At 46.2% G+C, this 24,172-nt stretch overlaps 1 protein-coding gene across 2 annotated transcripts in view; it reads left to right on the top strand.

Moving 5' to 3' along the window:
• Positions 1–23,905, top strand: part of man1a2 (mannosidase, alpha, class 1A, member 2) — a 127,509-nt gene extending 103,604 nt beyond the window's left edge. For both annotated transcript variants that reach the window (XM_014174073.3, XM_014174072.3), the window contains 5 exons: positions 6,810–6,925; positions 7,480–7,699; positions 13,917–14,089; positions 18,584–18,699; positions 18,973–23,905. In XM_014174073.3, coding sequence (XP_014029548.1) covers positions 6,810–6,925; positions 7,480–7,699; positions 13,917–14,089; positions 18,584–18,699; positions 18,973–19,105 — 758 coding nt within the window. In that variant the 3' untranslated portion in view covers positions 19,106–23,905. The remainder of the gene's footprint in view (positions 1–6,809; positions 6,926–7,479; positions 7,700–13,916; positions 14,090–18,583; positions 18,700–18,972) is intronic.
• Positions 23,906–24,172: the final 267 nt, after the last annotated feature.

Raw genomic sequence — 24,172 nt, 5'->3', positions numbered from 1 at the left:
AGCCTACTCATTCCTCCCCGTTGGGGAATTGAACCCCGGTCTCCCATGTGCCCGCATTCTGTAGTACAGACATGGCCTGCTCTCCCTTATGTAAGGAATTAGGCACTTTCCCATGTTTATTACAGTATGTATTGTAGGCTATGTGTACTTGTCAGACTGCACAGTAGCCCAATAAACAAATGCAGGTGGCTTCTCTCTTCAAAATGCTTTAACCTCTATGGGCTAGGTGGCGCTTGCATATATATATATGTATATATATATATATATGTATATATATATGTATATATATATATATGTATATATATATATATAACACTGCTACTCCTACTGCTCTCTCCTCGTCTGACTACGTGTTCTCGCATACCCCTAGAGCATCGAGCCAGCGGGGTGGTGGCACTGGAATCCTCATCTCTCCCAAGTGGACATTCTCTCTTTCTCCCCTGACCCATCTGTCTATCTCCTCATTTGAATTCCATGCTGTCACAGTTACCAGCCCTTTCAAGCTTAACATCCTTATCATTTATCGCCCTCCAGGTTCCCTTGGAGAGTTCATCAATGAGCTTGAGCCTTGATAAGTTCCTTTCCTGAGGATGGCTCACCTCTCACAGTTCTGGGTGACTTTAACCTCCCCACGTCTAACTTTGACTCATTCCTCTCTGCCTCCTTCTTTCCACTCCTCTCCTCTTTTGCCCTCACCCTCTCACCTTCCCCCCCGACTCACAAGGCAGGCAATACGCTTGACCTCAGCGGAGGACTAGATGCTGTTCTTCCACTAATCTCATTGCAACTCCCCTCCAAATCTCCGACCACTACCTTGTATCCTTTTCCCTCTTGCTCTCATCCAACACTTCTCACTCTGCCCCTACTCGGATGGTATTGCGCCGTTTCCGGAGACCTTCTCCCCTTCCTCACCTCGCTCATCAACTCATCCTTGACCGCTGGCTACGTCCCTTCCGTCTTCAAGAGAGCGAGAGTTGCACCCCTTCTGAAAAAACCTACACTCGATCCCTCCGATGTCAACAACTACAGACCAGTATCCCTTCTTTCTTTTCTCTCCAAAACTCTTGGAATGTGCCGTCCTTGGCCAGCTCTCCTGCTATCTCTCTCAGAATGACCTTCTTGATCCTAATCAGTCGGGTTTCAAGACTGGGCATTCAACTGAGACTGCTCTTCTCTGTGTCACGGAGGCTCTCCGCACTGCTAAAGCTAACTCTCTCTACTCTGCTCTCATCCTTCTAGACCTATCTGCTGCCTTTGATACTGTGAACCATCAGATCCTCCTCTCCACCCTCTCCGAGTTGGGCATCTCCGGCGCGGCCCACGCTTGGATTGCGTCCTACCTGACAGGTCGCTCCTACCAGGTGGCGTGGCGAGAATCTGTCTCCGCACCATGCGCTCTCACCACTGGTGTCCCCCAGGGCTCTGTTCTAGGCCCTCTCCTATTCTCGCTATACACCAAGTCACTTGGCTCTGTCATATCCTCACATGGTCTCTCCTATCATTGCTATGCAGACGACACACAATTAATCTTCTCCTTTCCCCCTTCTGATAACCAGGCGGCGAATCGCATCTCTGCATGTCTGTCAGACATATCAGTGTGGATGACGGATCACCACCTCAAGCTGAACCTCGGCAAGACGGAGCTGCTCTTCCTCCCGGGGAAGGACTGCCCGTTCCATGATCTCGCCATCACGGTTGACAACTCCCTTGTGTCCTCCTCCCAGAGTGCTAAGAACCTTGGCGTGATCCTGGACAACACCCTGTCGTTCTCCACTAACATCAAGTCGGTGACCCGATCCTGTAGGTTCATGCTCTACAACATTCGCAGAGTACGACCCTGCCTCACACAGGAAGCGGCGCAGGTCCTAATCCAGGCACTTGTCATCTCCCGTCTGGATTACTGCAACTCGCTGTTGGCTGGGCTCCCTGCCTGTGCCATTAAACCCCTACAACTCATCCAGAACGCCGCAGCCCGTCTGGTGTTAAACCTTCCCAAGTTCTCTCACGTCACCCCGCTCCTCCGCACACTCCACTGGCTTCCAATTGAAGCTCGCATCCGCTACAAGACCATGGTGATTGCCTACGGAGCTGTGAAGGGAACGGCACCTCCATACCTTCAGGCTCTGATCAGGCCCTACACCCAAACAAGGGCACTGCGTTCATCCACCTCTGGCCTGCTGGCCCCCCTACCTCTGAGGAAGCACAGTTCCCGCTCAGCCCAGTCAAAACTGTTCGCTGCTCTGGCACCCCAATGGTGGAACAAGCTCCCTCACGACGCCAGGACAGCGGAGTCAATCACCACCTTCCGGAGACACCTGAAACCCCACCTCTTTAAGGAATACCTAGGATAGGATAAAGTAATCCTTCTAACCCCCCCCCTTAAAAGATTTAGATGCACTATTGTAAAGTGGTTGTTCCACTGGATATCATAAGGTGAATGCACCAATTTGTAAGTCGCTCTGGATAAGAGCGTCTGCTAAATAACTTAAATGTAAATATATATATAAATATATATATATATATATATATATATATATTTATATTTACATTTAAGTTATTTAGCAGACGCTCTTATCCAGACGCTCTTATATATATATATATATATATATATATATATATATATATATATATATATATATAAACATTCAAACACTTGGATCCCCTGCAATACCTCTGTTGACCCCAGTTTGAAAACCCCTACGCAATCCACTAATCTCCCTCACAAATATACTTGTTCAAGCACCCACAAATGTATGGTTACACTAGGGGTTCCTAAAATTTGAGGGCCGCGACCCCAAAAACTTTTGGGGATATCAAAAATGTTTTGTGACACGACCCATGTGAGAGAAAAAAAAGTGTAATCAACTGTCGATGTTGACTTTTTAAATTTGAGTTTTTGACAGTGTTTCAATCTTTAGACCATATGATTTGATGTGACTGAAATGCATCAGAAAGGTATTGGGAAGCTCAGAAGATCATCAGGCAATAATTTTGAATGATCTTCTGTGTAGAAAAGAACATAATTGATGGTCTTGTCCACTCAGTTCTAATGATTTATGGGCATAGTAGAGAAACATACATGTTCCTGAGTCTTATCTTTCAGTGATGGGGTCCTAATTATTTGGAGCTTAAACCATTTAAAAGATAGAGCCTCATTCGAAGGAAGAAAACAGAAACTGCTCTGTTTATTACAACCTCCTCTAGCGGCTACCGGAGGTTACTGACGTAATCCCGGTTCTTTGAACCAAGAGCAAATTTTCTAGTTTGGGGAAACCCTGGGTTACGCGTATGCACTTGCACACACACAAACACACTGTGCCCTCTACAGTGTATACCTCTTTCCAAGGTTGTTTGCATTTGGCATTTCTCTCTTTTTCTCTCAATCTCTGACCCTCCATATGAGAATGAATTATTCATTGCAAATTTCCTGTTCTCTTCATTTTGCCAGGGGCACACCAATCCCCCACAGCCATTTGCGTAGAAAACACATTTTACTTTGTGTCTGTGAGTCTCTTCAGCTCCTCTCTCGCTCTCACTCTGTCTCTCGCTCTCCTCTGGGCCAGTGGTGTAAAGTACTTTTTAGGGTATCTGTACTTTACAATTTACAGTTGAAGTCGGAAGTTTACATACACCTTAGCCAAATACATTTATACTCAGTTTTTCAAAATTCCTGACATTTAATACTCGTAAAAATTCCCTGTCTTAGGTCAGTTAGGATCACCACTTTATTTTAAGAATGTGAAATGTCAGAATAATAGTAGAGAGAATGATTTATTGCTTTCATCACATTCCCAGAGGGTCAGAAGTTTACATACACTCAGTATTTGGTAGCATTGCCTTTAAATTGTTTAACTTGGGTCAAACATTTTGCATAGGCTACCACAAGCTTCCCACAATAAGTTAGGTACATTTTGGCCCATTCCTCCTGACAGAGCTGGTGTAACTGAGTCGGGTTTGTTGGCCTCCTTGCTCGCACACGCTTTTCAGTTCTGCCCACACATTTACCTTGGGATTCAGGTCAGGGCTTTGTGATGGCCACTCCAATACCTTGACTTGGTTGTCCTTGGTTGCCATTTTGCGACAACTTTGGAAGTATGCTTGGGGTCATTGTTCAGTTGGAAGACCCATTTGCGACCAAGCTTTAACTTCCTGACTGATGTTTTGAGATGTTGCTTCAATATATCCACCTAATTTTGCTTCCTCATGATGCCATCTATTTTGTGAAGTGCACCAGTCCCTCCTGCAGCAGAGCACCCCCACAACGTGCTTCACGGTTGGGATGGTGTTCTTCGGCTTTTAAGCGTCCCCCTTTTCCTCCAAACATAACGATGGTCATTATGGCCCAACAGTTCTATTTTTGTTTCATCAGACCAGAGGACATTTCTCCAAAAAGTACGATCTTTGTCCCCATGTGCAGTTGCAAACCGTAGTCTGGCTTTTTTTATGGCGGTTTTGGAGCAGTGGCTTCTTCCTTGCTGAGCGGCCTTTCAGGTTATGTTGATATAGGACTTGTTTTACTGTGGATATATATACTTTTGTACCTGTTTCCTCCAGCATCTTCACAAGGTCCTTTGCCGTTGTTCTGGGATTGATTTATTTGCACTTTTCGCACCAAGTACGTTCATCTCTAGGAGACAGAATGTGTCTCCTTCCTGAGCGGTATGACGGCTGCGTGGTCCCATGGTGTTTATACTTGTGTACTATTGTTTGTACAGATGAACGTTGTACCTTCAGGCGTTTGGAAATTTCTCCCAAGGATGAACCAGACTTGTGGAGGTCTACAATTTCTTCTCTGAGGTCTTGGCTGATTTCTTTTGATTTTCCCATGATGTCACGCAAAGAGGCACTGAGTTTGAAGGTAGGCCTTGAAATGCATCCACAGGTACACCTCCAATTGACTCAAATGATGTCAATTAGCCTATCAGAATCTTCTAAAGCCATTACATAATTTTATGGAATTTTCCAAGCTGTTTAACTTATGGCTCAAATCCCGTTAACGGGATCGATTTGACAACATCCGGTGAAATGGCAGAGCACCATATTAAAATTCAATTACTATAAATATTAAACTTTCATGAAATCACACATGCAATACACCAAATTAAAGCTACACTTGTTGTTAATCCAGCCAACGTGTCAGATTTCAAAAAGGCTTTACGGCAAAAGCAAACCATGCTATTATCTGAGGATAGCACCCCACTAAACAAACATAGACAATCATAATTCACCCTGCCAGGCACGACACGAAACTCAGAAATAACGATATAATTCATGCCTTACCTTTGACGAGCTTCTTCTGTTGGCACTCCAATATGTCCCATAAACATCACAAATGGTCCTTTTGTTCGATTAATTCCGTCGTTATATATCCAAAATGTCCATCTATTTGGCGTGTTTGAGCCAGAAAAACACCGGTTCCAACTCGCGCAAAATGACTACAAAATATCTCATAAGTTACCTGTAATCTTTGTACAAACATTTCAAACAACTTTCCTAATACAACTTTAGGTATTTTTTTACGTAAATAATCGATCAAATTTAAAACGGGATAAACTGTGTTCAATACCGGAGGAAAACAAAGTGGAGCGTGCTTTCAGGTCACACACCTCAACCACAACAGTACACTTCACTCGACCCTCGTTCTGAACAGGGCTACTTCTTCATTACACAAAGGAAAAACATCAACCAATTTCTAAAGACTGACATCCAGTGGAAGTGATAGGCACTGCAAGCAACTGCCTTAGAATTCTCGATTCCCATTGAAACCCCATTGAAAAGAGTGACCTCAAATTATTTTTCCTGGATGGTTTGTCCTCGAGGTTTCGCCTGCCAAATAAGTTCTGTTATACTCACAGACATCATTCAAACAGAAACGACTAATAATATGCATATCCTAGCTTCTGGGCCTGAGTAGCAGGCCGTTTACTTTGGGCACGCTTTTCATCCAGATGTAAAAATACCGCCCCCTAGCCTAGAGAAGTTAACGGCACAGTCAACTTAGTGTATGTAAACTTCTGATACAATGAATTATAAGTGAAATAATCTGTCTGTAAACAATTGTTGGAAAAATTACTTGTCATGCACAAAGTAGATGTCCTAACCGACTTGTTAACAAGAAATTTGTGGAGTGGTTGAAAAATGAGTTTTCATGACTCCAACCTAAGTGTATGTAAACTTCCGACTTCAACTGTATATAGATGGATGTACTGCGTATACAAAATATGAGTCAGGCCTCATGGAGAACATACTCTTTGAGTGTTTTGGCTCTGCTACTTAAACTACCACATTGTTTAATACTGCAGAATCATGGCTCGGGGTAGTCTGTGACAGATTGAGAAAATGCATGTGGGTGTGTGTGTGTATATGCGTGCGTGCGTGTGCCTACCCATCTGTGTCCTCTTGCTGAGTGAGATTTGGCACATTCTCCTCCTCACTGTAATGCGTCTCTTTTTTAGGCCAGCTAGAAAGTCTGAATCAATTTTTACTACGACACGGGGGTCATTAAGTAGTACATCAGGGAGAAAGTAAACAACCCAAATCATCTAGTCTCTGCCATCATACTGTAAAACGGGCAAATAATCTCCATAGCTGTTTTGTTGCTGTAATTTAAAACCCCTACTGAAGAATAGTGTTGGCTCTGGTTGGGGTTTTTAAGAAAACATCATCCAATGAATAATTCTCTTTTTGACTACCTCCATCTTTTCTTCTTTCTCTCTCGCTTTGTCCCTTTCCCCACCCACTTATCTTTCTCCCATCCCTCCCTCTCTTCTTGTTCTTCTCTCTCTCTCTGCCCCTCCCTCCCCCTGTAGACCATACATCAGTTGGAGGTCTGGGGGACAGTTTCTATGAGTACCTGCTGAAGGCCTGGCTCATGTCAGACAAGACCGACACAGAGGCACGCAAGACCTACGACGACGCTATCGAGGTACGCACCATACCTTTACCTGGTCTCCATGGAGACTAGCTTCCCTTACCTGGTCTCCATGGAGATGGCTTTGATTGGCAAACACACAGCTGTGTTTCAACTCCATCTAGCCTACTCTGAAATAGCAACTACCTTGCTCTATATCCTTCAGGCCAGATAGTTAGGATTGTCCCTCAACTCCTCAAAGTCCTTTAACTGCAGGGTCAACTGGGTTCCATGTTTGCCTTTTATTCAGTGTGTGATTTAGTTAACAGTAAGCAGATGCCTGGACTTTATGGCCAGTTATTGATGTTGATTGATCAGGTACAGTAGGTGCCAGGGAGAGGAGAACAGCAGATTCTGCTGCTGCTCTCAAGGACTGGAGCAGAGGACACTTAGACAACATTGTTCCTGTTTCCGCCACTGTGCCAGGGACTAAGTACCTGTCCTTTATCTCTCTCTCTCCTTCATACACACACCTACCCCTTCTACCATCACCACCCACACACCCTCCTCCCTAAACACACACCTTGCTCTCCTACCACCACCCACACCCTTTCCCCACCTCCCTCCAGGCCATCGAGCGTCACCTGATCCGTAAGTCCAACGGCGGCCTGACGTTCATCGGGGAGTGGAAGAACGGCCACCTGGAGAGGAAGATGGGTCACCTGACGTGCTTTGCCGGGGGGATGTTCGCTCTGGGGGCCGACGGCTCACCTGACGACAAGGCTGGACACTACCTACAGCTGGGGGCTGAGATCGCACACACCTGCCACGAGTCCTACGACCGCACCGGTGAGACACATCTAAACATATAGGGAAATCAAAGAAAGTTTAGGTATAAATGGTAACTTGTAATGGGGTGGTCTGGGTACTATGGATTTGAGATGTTCCCAGATGTTGAGTCAGATTTAGTGTGAGCTCAGGATAATGTGTTGTTTTTTTAAAACGTGAGGTTACCATTAGAACTGGCTGAACTTCCTGGAAGTAAGGTTTGACTGATGTTATTTCGTAGTTTTATCCAGCATTGGGTTGCACATTTTGGGGAATATTCAGAGGTGGAAACTTAACAGGAATATATGGGAATTAACAAAAATATATGCAAATTCATATTAATACCATTTAAATGTAGATGTTTTTTGCATTGGATATATTTACCATATCATATGGAGACAAACATAAACCTTTTACCTTATCATAAGTAGACATAATTGCAAATGATTAAATCCTTCCAATAGAGAAAAAAAAACGTTGTTTCGAATTGAACTTCAATTAAATGAGTTGACTCTTCACATGGGATGATTTTATGGAACAACAAAAGAAAGGGAATATTGAATGATCCCCAATGATCCATCGCGTCTCCCAGAAACGTTTTCAACATACATCTGTAAAATTATAGTCTAGAAACTAAAGCTTTGGTTGTCTTCCTCTCAGGCTTCCATGTCTTCTCCCTGGACCTCTTCAATGTCCACCTCTTGAACATCAGACTGAGGCCTCATCTTCACTGTCACTTTCCAACCTTGTTGAGGATGGTTCGTTGTCAGGCTCAAAAAGCCTCAAATTTGCCCGGATGGCCACCAATGTTTCAACCATTGTATTGGTCAGCCTGTTGTGAGCTTTGGTGTGTGTTCCCAAACAAAGACCAGTTGTGCTCTGAGGCAGCTGATGTTGCTGGGATTTGGAGGATGATGTAGGCAACAGGGGAAAGATCCTCAGATCCACAAAGTCCCTTCCACCAGGTGGCTGATGAGATATGTTGGCACGACTGCCATATTGCATCTTCATCCCAAAGCCCTTGCTTGGAAATGTACTTCGCCAGACTGCCAAGAACCTCGCCCTCATCCAGGCCAAGGTGGCGAGACACGGTAGTGATGACACCATAGGCCTTGTTGATCTCTACACCAGACAGGATGCTCTTGCCAGTGTACTTGGGGTCCAACATGTACACTGCGGTGTGTATGGGCTTCAGGCAGAAGTCTTCACGCTTTTTGATATACACTGCTCAAAAAAATTAAGGGAACACTTAAACAACACATCCTAGATCTGAATGAAATAAATAATCTTATTAAATACTTTTTTCTTTACATAGTTGAATGTGCTGACAACAAAATCACACAAAAAGAATCAATGGAAATCCAATTTATCAACCCATGGAGTACTGGATTTGGAGTCACACTCAAAATTAAAGTGGAAAACCACACTACAGGCTGATCCAACTTTGATGTAATGACCTTAAAACAAGTCAAAATGAGGCTCAGTAGTGTGTGTGGCCTCCACGTGCCTGTATGACCTCCCTACAACGCCTTGGCATGCTCCTGATGAGGTGGCGGACTCCTGGACACTCCTGGACAGTCTGTGGTGCAACGTGGTGTTGGTGGATGGAGCGAGACATGATGTGCTCAATTGGATTCAGGTCTGGGGAACGGGCGGGCCAGTCCATAGCATCAATGCCTTCCTCTTGCAGGAACTGCTGACACACTCCAGCCACATGAGGTCTAGCATTGTCTTGCATTAGGAGGAACCCAGGGCCAACCGCACCAGCATATGGTCTCACAAGGGGTCTGAGGATCTCATCTCGGTACCTAATGGCAGTCAGGCTACCTCTGGCGAGCACATGGAGGGCTGTGCGGCCCCCCAAAGAAATGCCACCCCACACCATGACTGACCCACCGCCAAATCGGTCATGCTGGAGGATGTTGCAGGCAGCAGAACGTTCTCCACGGCGTCTCCAGACTCTGTCACGTCTGTCACGTGCTCAGTGTGAACCTGCTTTCATCTGTGAAGAGCACAGGGCGCCAGTGGCGAATTTGCCAATCTTGGTGTTCTCTGGCAAATGCCAAACGTCCTGCACGGTGTTAGGCTGTCAGCACAACCCCCACCTGTGGACGTCGGGCCCTCATACCACCCTCATGGAGTCTGTTTCTGACCGTTTGAGCAGACACATGCACATTTGTGGCCTGCTGGAGGTCATTTTGCATGGCTCTGGCAGTGCTTCTCCTGCTCCTCCTTGCACAAAGGCGGAGGTAGCGGTCCTGCTGCTGGGTTGTTGCCCTCCTACGGCCTCCTCCACGTCTCCTGATGTACTGGCCTGTCTCCTGGTAGCCCCTCCATGCTCTGGACACTACGCTGACAGACACAGCAAACCTTCTTGCCACAGCTCGCATTAGTGCAGCTCATCCAGGATGGCACATCATCTGAGCCACTTGTGTGGGTTGTAGACTCTGTCTCATGCTACCACTAGAGTGAAAGCACTGCCAGCATTCAAAAGTGACCAAAACATCAGCCAGGAAGCATAGGAACTGAGAAGTGGTCTGTGATCTCCACCTGCAGAACCACTCCTTTATTGGGGGTGTCTTGCTTATTGCCTATAATTTCCACCTGTTGGCTATTCCATTTGCACAACAGCATGTGAAATATATTGTCAATCAGTGTTGCTTCCTAAGTGGACAGTTTGATTTCACAGAAGTGTGATTGACTTGGAGTTACATTGTGTTGTTTAAGTGTTCCCTTTATTTTTTTTAGCAGTATATTTCAGAACTGCAGTTTCGGTATGGATTTCTTCTCTTACATCTGCAAGCAGAGTCTGAACATCAGACAGGATGGCATTGTCTCCCTCAAGCCGTGCAATGGCTACTGCTATAGGTTTCAGGAGTTTCAGGCTGCTTACCACTCTCTCCCAAAATACATCATCCAGGAGGATCCTCTTGATGGGGCTGTCCATATCGGCAGCCTGTGATATGGCCATTTCTTGGAGAGACTCCTTTCCCTCCAGGAGATGTCAAACATGATGACAACACCACCCCAACGGGTGTTGCTGGGCAGCTTCAATGTGGTGCTCTTGTTCTTCTCACTTTGCTTGGTGAGGTAGATTGCTGCTATAACTTGATGACCCTTCATACCTAACCATTTCCTTGGCTCTCTTGTGGAGTGTATCCATTGTTCAGTGCCATGATGTCCTTGAGGAGCAGATTCAATGCATGAACAGCACAGCCAATGGGTGTGATGTGAGGCTAGGACTCCTCCTTTAGACCAAGCAGCCTTCATGTTCGCAGCATTGTCTGTCACCAGTGCAAATACCTCCTGTGGTCCAAGGTCATTGATGACTGCCTTCAGCTCATCTGCAATGTAGAGACCGGTGTGTCTGTTGTCCCTTATGTCTGTGCTCTTGTAGAATACTGGTTGAGGGGTGGAGATGATGGAGTTAATTATTCTTTGACAAACAACATTTGACCACCCATCAGAGATGATTGCAATACAGTCTACTTTCTCTATTATTTGCTTGACCGTCACTTGAACTCTGTTGAACTCTGCATCCAGCAAATGAGTAGATCAAGCATGTCTTGTTGGAGGGGTGTATGCTGGGCGAAGAACATTCAGAAATCTCTTCCAATACACTCTGCCTGTGAGCATCAGAGGTGAACCAGTTGTATACACATTAATCAGCATTTCTCTGACTACGTTCCTCCATTGAGTCAAAAACGTCTGATTCCAGGAGGACCGTGAGTTGTTGCTATCGATAAGGTGTCTGATTCATAATTTTCACCTCGAATAGAAGTAGACAGACTTTTGTCAGAGGTTGCTTGTTGTGAGAGCTGAGGGAACTTTATGCACTTGGCCAGATGATTCTGCATCTTTGTTGCATTCTTCACATATGATTTGGCACAGTATTTGCAAATGTACACAGCTTTTCCTTCTACATTAGCTGCAGTGAAATGTCTCCACACATCAGATGGTGCCCGTGGCATTTTCCTGTGACGATTAGGGAAAAAATTAATAAAAAAATAAAAAAATGCAATTCCACGCTAGTTAAGCAGTTAGATTAAACAACTCCTTTGTAAGATACATGTTTTAAAATGAAACATGTATGGAAACATGTGAATTAACACTCCTCAGTTAGCAGGCTCAAGCAAGCTAAACCCCACATGGTAGCAAAAACAAACTATCAGAAGTTGTGAACAAGTTAGAAATGATTTAAACACACTTTGCTGTAGGCTTGTATATACTAGTTAATAAAAAATCATGTATGTCCTATAAAATATATTCACCCCACCCAGTATTGTAATCAAAACTTACCAGAAAGCATGTAGTCCTTGGCTCAGACAGTGTAGTAGTGTGGGCTCAATAGCATCTCATTAGTGTGCAAGATATTGAGAATCAGCTGTACATGTGATGGAAGAGTGCACTGTGCATGCAGAGGGTTGCAATTCCATTGAATTGGGGATAGTTTAACCAATATATGAATTGAAATAGAATTGCCTTATGTCTATCCCACAAAAAAGGTTAACTGTTATAAGCTAACGTTTTTTGATGAATTTAACCTCTAGGGGACCCCTTCCTGTTCTTATCCCGTTAACGGGGTTGATTTTGACAACAGCCAGTGGAAAATCAGAGGGCCAAATTCAAAACAGCTAAAATCTCATAATTCCATTTTCTCAAACAATCAACTATTTTACACCATTTTAAAGATAAACTTCTCGTAAATCCAACTACATTGTCCGATTTCAAAAAGGCTTTACGGCGAAAGCATAAAATTAGATTGTTAGGAGAGTAAATTGACAAAAATAATTACACAGCCATTTTCCAAGCAACTAGATGCATCACAAAAACCCAAAACACAGCTAAATGATGCACTAACCTTTGACGATCTTCATCAGATGACACTCCTAGAACATTATGTTACACAATACATGTATGTTTTGCTCGATAAAGTTCATATTTATATCCAAAAACAGCATTTTACATTGGCGCGTAATGTTGAGAAATGTTTTCCCTCCAAACCTACCGGTGAATCGGCACAATGAGCACACATATTACAGAAATACTCATCAAAATGTTTGCTCAATATAGAAGTGTTATGCACAGAATTATAGATACACTTCTCCTAAATGTAATCGCTTTGTCATATTTCAAAAAAGGTTCACGGCGAAAGCACAATTTGCAATAATCTGAGTACAACCCAGAAGACACCAGTAACAAGCAAACAGAAACCCGCCATCTTGGAGTCAATAAAACTAAGAAATTACATATAAATATTCACTTACCTTTGATTATCTTCATCAGAAGGCACTCCCAGGAACCCCAGCTCCACAATAAATGTTCGATAAAGTTCATATATATGTCCAAATAATCCATTTTGTTCACGCGTTAGGTTCACTATCCAAATCCACAACGCTTACTTAGTCCAGACGAAAAGTCAAAAAAGTTATACTACAGTTTGTAGAAACATGTCAAACGATGTATAGAATCAATCTTTAGGTTGCTTTTATCATATATCTTGAATAAAATTCCAATCGGACCTATACGTTCTCTTTAGCAGTGAATATGAACTCAGCTCGCTCCCAAGTCATTGCGCGTGACTGAGCCCATGCCTTATAATGGGACACCTACTTCCTTGTGCTGTAATTCCCATCAAATTCACCATAGAATCTTCAAACACCGTTCTAAAGACTGCTGACATCTAGTGGAAGCTTAGGAAGTAGGAAGTGTAAAATGAACCCTAAGTCACTGTATACAGTCAAGGCAATCACTTGAAAAAACTACAACCTCAGATTTTCAACTTCCTGCTTGACTTTTTCTCAGGTTTTTGCCTGCCATATGAGTTCTGTTATACTCACAGACACCATTCAAACAGTTTTAGAAACTTCAGAGTGTTTTCTATCTAAATCTACTAATAATATGCATATTCTAGTTTCTGGGCCAGAGTAGTAACCTGTTCAAATTGGGTACGTTTTTCATCCGGCCGTGAAAATACTGCCCCCTAGCGAAGCAAAATTCCCAAAATGTACCGGAAAGTTTCCAACCCTTTGCAACCTGAATCCAGTGGTCTCTGGCTTCCATCCACAGTGACAAGGCGTGCAGAACAAATCTGTCAAAAGTCTCCTGGCTGCTACTTGATCACTGTAATCTGCTCCTATTACTCTAAATGTTTAATTGGCAGGAAATATGTTGTGTACTTATGCTAAACCAGGAAAATGAATGGATATTGAATATCTCTCCCTCCCTCTCTCTGTAGTGTTGAAGCTGGGTCCGGAGGCCTTTAAGTTCGACAGTGGTCTGGAGGCAGTGGCAGTACGTCAGAATGAGAAGTACTACATCCTGAGGCCAGAGGTCATCGAGACCTACTGGTACATGTGGAGGTTCACCCACGACCCCAAGTACAGGCAATGGGGCTGGGAAGCAGCACAGGTGAGCCACTGGAAAATCACTCCAAACTATTACTACTATGATATTGCCCTTGTGCTTTTACTGATCGATCATGCCCAATCCCCTATCACCTCCTGACCCCTAGCAGTACCTTCTCTGTACCAGTGTACAGCTGAAAGAATTGGATAAGTGCATTGACCCTTTGTAACTTAAAAAAGAGAGCGGATCAGTGTCAACACACAAGACTAATACTACTTGAGAACAGAGAACTCCTTTTTCTCATTTATGCTCTCCAGTTATAATCCTCTTTTTTCAATCTCTGTTCCCTCTTAAGGCATTTATTTTCAAAGGTCAAAGTGAAACACTCTTCTGCCTCTGCTTTCTCTTCATCCTCCTCTCAATCACTCTGCTCTCATTTTTCGCTTCCTTTCTCAATCACTCCTCCTCTCCTCCTTCTCGCCACCATTCACCTGTCTTATCTCCCTCTGTCGCTCTATTCGCCTCTCCCTCTTCCCCCCCCTCCTCGCTTATCTCCTCTCCTGTTTCCCCTCTCTCGATCTGTTCCTGTGTGTTTGTGATGGTGCTCTTAAGAGCTGTTGTGGGTCTGAATGCAGCCTCCCTCAGCCTGAGTGACTGAGTGGAGATGAGGGAGTTCTCTTCTTTGTTCTAACCTCGACTGCTCCTCTGCACGATGCACATCTCTCTCCTTTCCTCTCCTCCTCTCTTACGCTCCCTCCTTTCCTCTTACGCTCTCTCCTTTCCTCTTACGCTCTCTCCTTTCCTCTTACGCTCTCTCTCCTTTCCTCTTACCCTCTCTCTCCTCTCCTCTTACCCTCTCTCCTTTCCTCTCCTCTTACGCTCTCTCCTTTCCTCTCCTCTCTCTTACGCTCTTTCCTCTCCTCTCTCTTACTCTCTCTCCTTTCCTCTCCTCTCTCTTACTCTCTCTCATTTCCTCTCCTCCTCTCTTACGCTCTCTCATTTCCTCTCCTCTCTTACGCTCTCTCATTTCCTCTCCTCCTCTCTTACGCTCTCTCCTTTCCTCTCCTCTCTCTTACGCGCTCTCCTTTCCTCTCCTCTTACGCTCTCTCCTTTCCTCTCCTCTTACGCTCTCTCCTTTCCTCTCCTCTCTCTTACGCTCTCTCCTTTCCTCTCCTCTCTCTTACGCTCTCTCCTTTCCTCTCCTCCTCTTACTTTCCTCTTACGCTCTCTCATTTCCTCTCCTCCTCTCTCTTACGCTCTCTCCTTTCCTCTCCTCCTCTTACTCCCTCTCCTCCCCTCTTACGCTCTCTCCTTTTCTCTCCTCCCCTCTCTTACGCTCTCTCCTTTCCTCTCCTCTTACTCTCTCCTTTCCTCTCCTCTTACTCTCTCCTTTCCTCTCCTCTTACTCTCTCCTTTCCTCTCCTCTTACTCTCTCCTTTCTTCTCCTCCCCTCTCTCACTCTCTCCTTTCCTCTCTTCCTCTTACGCTCTCTCCTGTCCTCTCCTCCTCTTACTCTCTCCTCTCCTCCTCTTACTCCCTCTCCTTTTCTCTCCTCCCCTCTCTTACGCTCTTTCCTCTCCTCTTACTCTCTCCTTTCCTTTCCTCTCCTCTTACTCTCTCCTTTCCTTTCCTCTCCTCTTACTCTCTCCTTTCTTCTCCTCCCCTCGCTTACTCTCTCCTTTCATCTCCTCCCCTCTCTTACGCTCTCTCCTTTCCTCTCTCTTGCTCTCTCCTTTCCTCTCTTACTCTCTCACGCTCTCTCCTTTCCTCTCTTCCCCTCTCTTTCTCTCTCCTTTCCTCTCTTCCCCTTTCTAACTCTCTCTCCATTCCTCCCTTTCCCCTCCTCCTCTCTCACGCTCTCTCGTTTCCCCTCCTCCTCTCTCTTACTCTCTCCTTTCCTCTCCTCCCCTCTCTTACTCTCTCCTTTCCTCTCCTCCCCTCTCTTACTCTCTCCTTTCCTCTCCTCCCCTCTCTTACTCTCTCCTTTCCTCTCTTACTCTCTCCTTTCCTCTCTTACTCTCTCCTTTCCTCCCCTCTCTCACGCGCTCTCCTTTCCTCCCCTCCTCTCTCACGCGCTCTCCTTTCCTCTCCTCCTCTCTTACGCTCTCTCCTTTCCTCTCCTCTCTTACGCTCTCTCCTTTCCTCTCCTCCTTTCCTCTCCTCCTCTCTCTTACGCTCTTTCCTCTCCTACTCTCTCTTACGCTCTTTCCTCTCCTCCTCTCTCTTACGCTCTTTCCTCTCCTCCTCTCTCTTACGCTCCTTTTCTCTCCTCCTCTCTCTTACGCTCTCTCCTTTTCTCTCCTCCCCTCTTACGCTCTCTCCTTTCCTTTCCTTTCCTTTCCTCTTACTCTCTCCTTTCCTCTCCTCTTACTCTCTCCTTTCCTCTCATTTTACTCTCTCCTTTCCTCTCCTTTCCTCTCTCTTACTCTCTCCTTTCCCCTCCTCCTCTCTCACGCTCTCTCCTTTCCTCTCTTTCTCTCTCCTTTCCTCTCTTCCCCTTTCTAACTCTCTCTCCATTCCTCCCTTTCCCCTCCCCCTCTCTCACGTGCTCTCCTTTCCTCCCCTCCTCTCTCACGCTCTCTCCTTTCCTCTCCTCCTCTCTCTTACTCTCTCCTTTCCTCTCCTCCTCTCTTACTCTCCTTTCCTCTCCTCCTCTCTCTTACTCTCTCCTTTCCTCTCCTCCTCTCTCACGCTCTCTCCTTTCCTCTCTTCCCCTCTCACGCTCTCTCATTTCCTCTCCTCCCTTCTCTTACTCTCTCCTTTCCCCTCCTCTCTCACGCTCTCTCCTTTCCTCTTCTCCTCTTACGCTCTCTCCTTTCCTCTCCTCCTCTCACTCTCTCTCCTTTCCTCTCCTCCTCTTACTCTCTCTCCTTTCCTCTCCTCCTCTTACGCTCTTCCTTTCCTCTCCTCCTCTTACTCTCTCTCCTTTCCTCTCCTCTTACACTCTCTCCTTTCCTCTCCTCCCTTCTCTTACTCTCTCCTTTCCCCTCCTCTCTCACGCTCTCTCCTTTCCTCTTCTCCTCTTACGCTCTCTCCTCCTCTTACTCTCTCCTTTCCTCTCTTACGCGCTCCCCTTTCCTCCTTCTCTCACGCGCTCTCCTTTCCACTCCTTCTCTCACGCTCTTCCTTTCCTCTCCTCCTCTCACTCTCTCTCCTTTCCTCTCCTCTTACTCTCTCTCCTTTCCTCACCTCCTCTTACTCTCTCTCCTTTCACGCTCTTCCTTTCCTCTCCTCCTCTTACTCTCTCTCCTTTCCTCTCCTCTTACTCTCTCTCCTTTCCTCTCCTCCCCTCTCTTACCCCTCCCTGCTTCCCTCCCTCTACCTCTTTCTGCCCCGTCTCGTACTCTCTTTCTCCTGTTGTGATGAAAATCACCTGACAGTTCTATACAGTTTGATCCCCCTACCTGTCTCTAGTGCTCCTACACCGTCACATCAGCTCACGTTTGATCTCACACACACACACACACACACACACACACACACACACACACACACACACACACACACACACACTCCTACTATTTTACCTGAGGCTCTGTGTAGTAGGCAGCTTACCTTCCTAAGTCCTAAGCTTGACCATTAGTGAGAACATCTAAGATCAATGTCTAGGGGCAACTTCATCCTACTTCGTCTAAGCGTGTGCGAGTCATGTGTGTTGAGGTTTGTCGGCCCAGCTGTTGTAGTGCACGGCCCTGTGAAATGAGCCCAGTAGAGAGCAGCTGTACACACACACACCCTTCTCCTCCAGATAGAAGAGAAACAGACTCACACACTTTATTAACCCAGATGGTATTAGGACTGGATTCTAGTTCAGGTGTGCGTGTGGCTGGGTAGTTGTGATGTGCGTATGTGGTTGTGCCCAGGCCTGAAGTAGAGAGGCAGTCTAGGACGGTGTGTGTGTGTGTGTGTGTGTGTGTGTGTGTGTGTGTGTGTGTGTGTGTGTGTGTGTGTGTGTGTGTGTGTGTGTGTGTGTGTGTGTGTGTGTGTGTGTGTGTGTGTGTGTGTGTGTGTGTGTGTGTGTGTGTACTGACTAATAGAGGGACATTAAGAGAGAACAAGACAAGTACCGATAGAGGGAGAGAGACACAAACTCATCTTACTGTGTCAATTAACAGATCCACCATCTTTACCCTCCCTTGAATTACACCTGATGCGGTGCAGAGGAGGGAAGAAGAGATTTTAAAAAGAAAACTGATCAACTCTGTCTGGACACTTCAGAAAAGAAATACCCTGTGCATTGTAAAATCACAGCTCCAACACTTTGACTGAGGTCACAGACGGAGACATTCCCTTCAAATCTCAATTAAAACAAAGTGATTTTAAATCAAATGTTATTCATCACATACCCTGTTTAGACTAGAGTGGTGATGGATAGAATGTCTCCTCCTTAAACAGTGTTTTAATGGGATAAAAGTCTACCCATCTCCTGATTAAATTGTAAATGACTGTAATGTGAATGACTGTAATGTGAATGACTGTAATGTGAATGACTGTAATGTGAATGACTGTAATGTGAATGTGTGGTAATGAAGTGCTGCTCTCGGTCTCCCCCTCCAGGCCATTGATAAGTACTGCAGGGTCAGCGGTGGGTTCTCTGGGGTCAAGGACGTCTACTCGTCCAACCCAACCTACGACGATGTTCAGCAGAGCTTCTTCCTGGCCGAGACGCTCAAGTAAGTCTTCCGGCATTTGCTGCTCCTCAGTCTTCCTCTATTTGCTCCTCCTTTACTGCTCCTCTGTGTACTGTTCATTCACATCCAGTTGGTATGAGATGGGAATGTCCTGGCAGCCCCCAGAATGCACTGGAACTGTGTGCTCTGCTCCCCCCCGCTGGTCGCTCTGCTTGTTGCTGTTCACAAACACTACTACAGCACTGATGAACAGAATATAGCAGCTGAATATTGTCTGCTCTCCCTCCTCTTTCCCCCTCCCTCTCTCTTCTCCAGGTATCTGTACCTGTTGTTCTCCAGTGATGACCTGATGCCTTTGGAGAGCTGGGTGTTCAACACGGAGGCCCACCCCCTGCCGGTACTGCACCTTGCCAACCTCACCCTCCCAGGGAGCCAGGGCCAGCGGTAGAGACCAGGGGGCCTCCAGACCTCCAGGGGGCCACAGCGGCCCTGCCTGCCTCCATCTCTCCCTCTCACTGCTACAGACTGCAGAAGGAGAGAGCTCAGACCACTGCAGAGTGGAGGGCACTGAAACAATAGCCTTTCTCGCTCGCTCTTCTTTAATTCTCTGGCTCGTACTCTTTCTATAGCTCTCTCTGCTTATCGTCAGGACGGAGGGTGCGTTCCACTTTTGTGATTGACTGGGAAGTCCTCCTATTCGGCGTTACTTTTTTGTTGAAACACAGAGCCACAATCAGGAAGCTTGATTTGTTTTGGCCAAACTGTCTCATAATGGACGCACATAGGAGCAAGACAGTGTGTACGAACAGACAGACAGATGGACCTTCCTCTGAAGGGATGTGTATGTTCAGACAGACTGATTAGACAGACTGACAGTCAAACCGAAGACTATGGAATCTATGGGGTTTGTTTTCTTTTGTCATTCTGTGTCCTGGACGCTGATTGGCGGGGACACGACAGACTGCGACCGTCCTAGTCCTTCTGCCATTTCCTGTTTACTGTCTTACTCTGAACTTTGACCTGGAACTGTATCAGTGTCACTTTGTGGACGGGAGCAACGGCTTCATGCCTACCCTTCTGGAACCTTTGAAAAGTGGACTGGTGATATGGAACTATTTTCCATAGCATTCTCTGCTACATTCTGCCGTTTCTGTATACCTTCTCCTCTTTCTGGTCTTTTGTCTCTTTCTGTCACACACTCTCTATCTCCCTCTCCTTCCATCTCTTATGATTAGCAGGTGACGTAGCTTAGCCTGGCCTCATATTGTTGCTGCTATTCAACCGATTCTGCATCTCTACCTTGTCTTATCACACCATTCCAACTCCCTCCATCTTCTCTTTCTTATCATTCTTCTTCACTTCTCCAATCACGCCTTTCTGATCTGGTAAACTTCCGTTCCTGTCTTTTCCATAAATCACTACCACTCCACAGACAGATTGGGACAAGGCTTGTTTTGGCAGTGTTTTCTGTCTGCTGATTAAATGGCCCCTATAGATAAATTGTTATGCACTTTGTTGTTTATATTACTAAGAGGGAAAAGAGTTAGACCACTGTCGGAGCTGAAGACACAAAGCCCTCCATTTATAATCTGTGTCTTTGACATGGACCCATAGTGTTGCACTGCCACTGATGGGTAGGGCCTGGAGTTCTTACTCTTCAGGAACAACTCCTCACCCTGCTGATAGGATTCTACCCAAACTGTTTCTTGTTCTTATTCTAATCACAATTTGCTAATTAGGACTTGGCCTCAGTCACCTGTGCAATGAGTGCATGTTGAATGTTATGGCATTCATTCTCTATGGACTTGTGTGTTCTAAATGGATCTATTGTGTTTTGTGTGAATGTGGTTTCTGCAACAGTAGATGGAACGCAAGGAAGTCTGCTGTGTTCAGTGATGAATCTGTGATTGGTGTGTTGATGGGGAGGGGGATACTTTAGGTTTAGGGGGCTGAAGGTAACACTAGGAAATAGAAGGGTACCCTGAAATAAATAACATTTTTGTTGGACCTATACATTATTTTAAAGCCTTATCAAGTGTTACTATGTGATGCCTTTCGCCAATACTGTGCTTTTTCATTATCATTTTTTTACAAAAAGTTATTCATACACCAGTTCCTTTTCTATGAGCCACCCTGCTGTCCCTCTAGCACAGCCACCCTGCTGTCCCACTAGCACAGCCACCCTGCTGTCCCTCTAGCACAGCCACCCTGCTGTCCCACTAGCACAGCCACCCTGCTGTCCCTCTAGCAGAGCCACCCTGCTGTCCCTCTAGCACAGCCACCCTGCTGTCCCTCTAGCAGAGCCACCCTGCTGTCCCTCTAGCACAGCCACCCTGCTGTCCCTCTAGCAGAGCCACCCTGCTGTCCCTCTAGCACAGCCACCCTGCTGTCCCTCTAGCACAGCCACCCTGCTGTCCCTCTAGCACAGCCACCCTGCTGTCCCACTAGCAGAGCCACCCTGCTGTCCCTCTAGCACAGCCACCCTGCTGTCCCTCTAGCACAGCCACCCTGCTGTCCCTCTAGCACAGCCACCCTGCTGTCCCTCTAGCACAGCCACCCTGCTGTCCCTCTAGCACAGCCACCCTGCTGTCCCTCTAGCACAGCCACCCTGCTGTCCCACTAGCACAGCCACCCTGCTGTCCCTCTAGCAGAGCCACCCTGCTGTCCCTCTAGCACAGCCACCCTGCTGTCCCTCTAGCAGAGCCACCCTGCTGTCCCTCTAGCACAGCCACCCTGCTGTCCCTCTAGCACAGCCACCCTGCTGTCCCACTAGCACAGCCACCCTGCTGTCCCTCTAGCACAGCCACCCTGCTGTCCCTCTAGCACAGCCACCCTGCTGTCCCTCTAGCAGAGCCACCCTGCTGTCCCTCTAGCACAGCCACCCTGCTGTCCCTCTAGCACAGCCACCCTGCTGTCCCTCTAGCAGAGCCACCCTGCTGTCCCACTAGCACAGCCACCCTGCTGTCCCACTAGCACAGCCACCCTGCTGTCCCTCTAGCAGAGCCACCCTGCTGTCCCACTAGCACAGCCACCCTGCTGTCCCTCTAGCACAGCCACCCTGCTGTCCCACTAGCACAGCCACCCTGCTGTTCCACTAGCAGAGCCACCCTGCTGTCCCTCTAGCAGAGCCACCCTGCTGTCCCTCTAGCAGAGCCACCCTGCTGTCCCTCTAGCACAGCCACCCTGCTGTCCCTCTAGCAGAGCCACCCTGCTGTCCCACTAGCAGAGCCACCCTGCTGTCCCTCTAGCACAGCCACCCTGCTGTCCCTCTAGCACAGCCACCCTGCTGTCCCTCTAGCACAGCCACCCTGCTGTCCCTCTAGCACAGCCACCCTGCTGTCCCTCTAGCACAGCCACAATGATGATGATGGGCTGATTACAGAACCACTCACCTTGCCAATCAATAAAGCCATACAATGTGTGTCTCTTTTTAGCTAATTGGTTGGTTTCTGTCACTCATTACCCATGTGTTAACTGAGTACCACCTGGCTGCACCTATATAACACCTGTCCCACCATCTCACCATTCCTTTTTCCTCTACCTCTTTTTACTCTGTCACACCCTTTCTACTCCTTCATATCCCTACAATTTTCTATTTGTCTCTTTCTCCCCAGCTATCCCTCCCCCTGTCCCCATCTGTCGGCAGCTCAGTGTCTCCCTCTAGTGGTGGAGGCAGTAGCAGCAGCCTACTGGTGTAGAACGTTATGAAGTATATGTATCACTGTTTGCCCACCCTGCCCCCACCTTCCTCTCTGACATTACTGCTTTCTGTCTGGGGAGGAAGCCCAGGCCTCCTTTGGCGCTGTCAGTCGCCGTGAGGATGTTGATTTTGAGAAAAAAAAGTGTTCTGTATTTTTACTGAACAAAAAAAGACATGTAAATATGTTTAAATGAGACACAAATTCAATAAAGATGTTATGAAAAGTGAACAGAATAACTAAAACGGTGTATTGGTGATGTTAGTTACCTGTTGTTCATTCTGTTCCCTTATCTAATGACGTTTACATGCAGGTGTTAGCTTGCGGTGTTCAGCACCTTTTTACTGTACCTCTTTATAGAAGGTGAAGTCTTCTCTTTCAGCTCCTGTCCTGAGGGGGCAGTCTTGGTTAACGAAACATAAATTCAACAACTAATGCTTAACAATAACGTTTCATTGATTTCACAGATTTTAAGAAACTATTTCAGATGTTCAAAACCTTGATCTGATGCTCGGCAGAGATCACTGGTTGGTGTTATAATTCCAGTCCCAAAAGATGAGCACACCTGTGTTCTGTCTCGTGGTGCTGCCAGGGACACAGAGTTCCACAGTTCAATTCTTTATAAGAGAACTCCTGCACACATCATCTCTACACGTTTAGTGTATTGTCTGATGACGTTGGGTTCTGGGACCTTTTTGCCCCAGTCTTTTTGCCCTGCTCTCCACGTTATCTTAGTAGGAAGACCTACAGTTACAGGGAACAGGTATGTCACAGCCCTGGCATGCAGCCTCTGCCTACAAAACCACCGCATGTCACACTGCCCCCTCTCTTCCCCCCCACTTTCTGACGGATGTCTGCTTGGCGCCACTACACTCAACAACCCCTGTTCAAAGCCTAGATTAAGTAATCATGACATGACCGATGTCATGACAACTGGTGTCGATGGAAGACAAGTGATTATACTATTTAAATTAGTCATAAAATGTCAGTGCAGAGAATCTTTCCCAATGTAATGTTCGTTTCTGTTCAGATTAGTAATTTTAGCAGTTCAGTAATGTTTCCTACAATGATTTTGTTCAGCCTCTGTCCAGATTGGGATGGCGGACTCTCCTGCTCTCATCCACCCCTCATTTATCAGTCTCATCAGTTTTAGTGACAGGCCAGGATGGATAGACAGAGCAGGGCCTGACCGCCTAACATTTATCTGACCTGAGGAGAACCCTTGTGTCATACAGTTTACAGATTAGGACTTTCAGACACGCAGGCTGCATCTCAATGGTCTAAAATGGCTTCCACTCTTCATCTGCACTGATCTGAAAGGACAGGTGGAAGCACTATGGCGGTTTAAACTGGTGCTTCGCTTCACCTGTCCAGTAGAAGAAACAAAGCCACTTAAAACTATTGAGATGCACCCACTACAGACATACCGGTACCATCACTGCATTTACAAATGACCAGAAAGAGGACTGGCAATAATACAGCATAGCAAAACACGAGTAAATCAACTATACACCTTGTCTTTGTTCCTGGAAAGCATTTCCATTATGTTCTAAGGATCTGTTGGACTGATGTGCTCCTGAAGAAGGGAGTAGTCGGATGTGGGTAATAAAAGAGCATGTGAAAATATTTGGACATTGATTTCTATCGCTGGTTATTTGCCCACTGAATGTCATAGGTTTATTTCAAATATTTGTGTTGTCCATGTCCTGCTCCTCTAGGCTGCTTCATCTGCACACATCCTGGAGTGGAAGTGTGTGTGTGTGTGTGTGTGTGTGGAGGAACAGGACAGGTGTGTCGAGAATGGGACTCTGCCAAGG

The sequence above is a fragment of the Salmo salar genome, chromosome 25, assembly GCF_965601325.2.
Source record: "Salmo salar chromosome 25, fSalSal1, whole genome shotgun sequence".
Classification (NCBI taxonomy): domain Eukaryota; kingdom Metazoa; phylum Chordata; class Actinopteri; order Salmoniformes; family Salmonidae; genus Salmo; species Salmo salar.
Note: the sequence above shows the minus strand (reverse complement) of the source record. Positions and strands in the feature narration are given on the sequence as shown.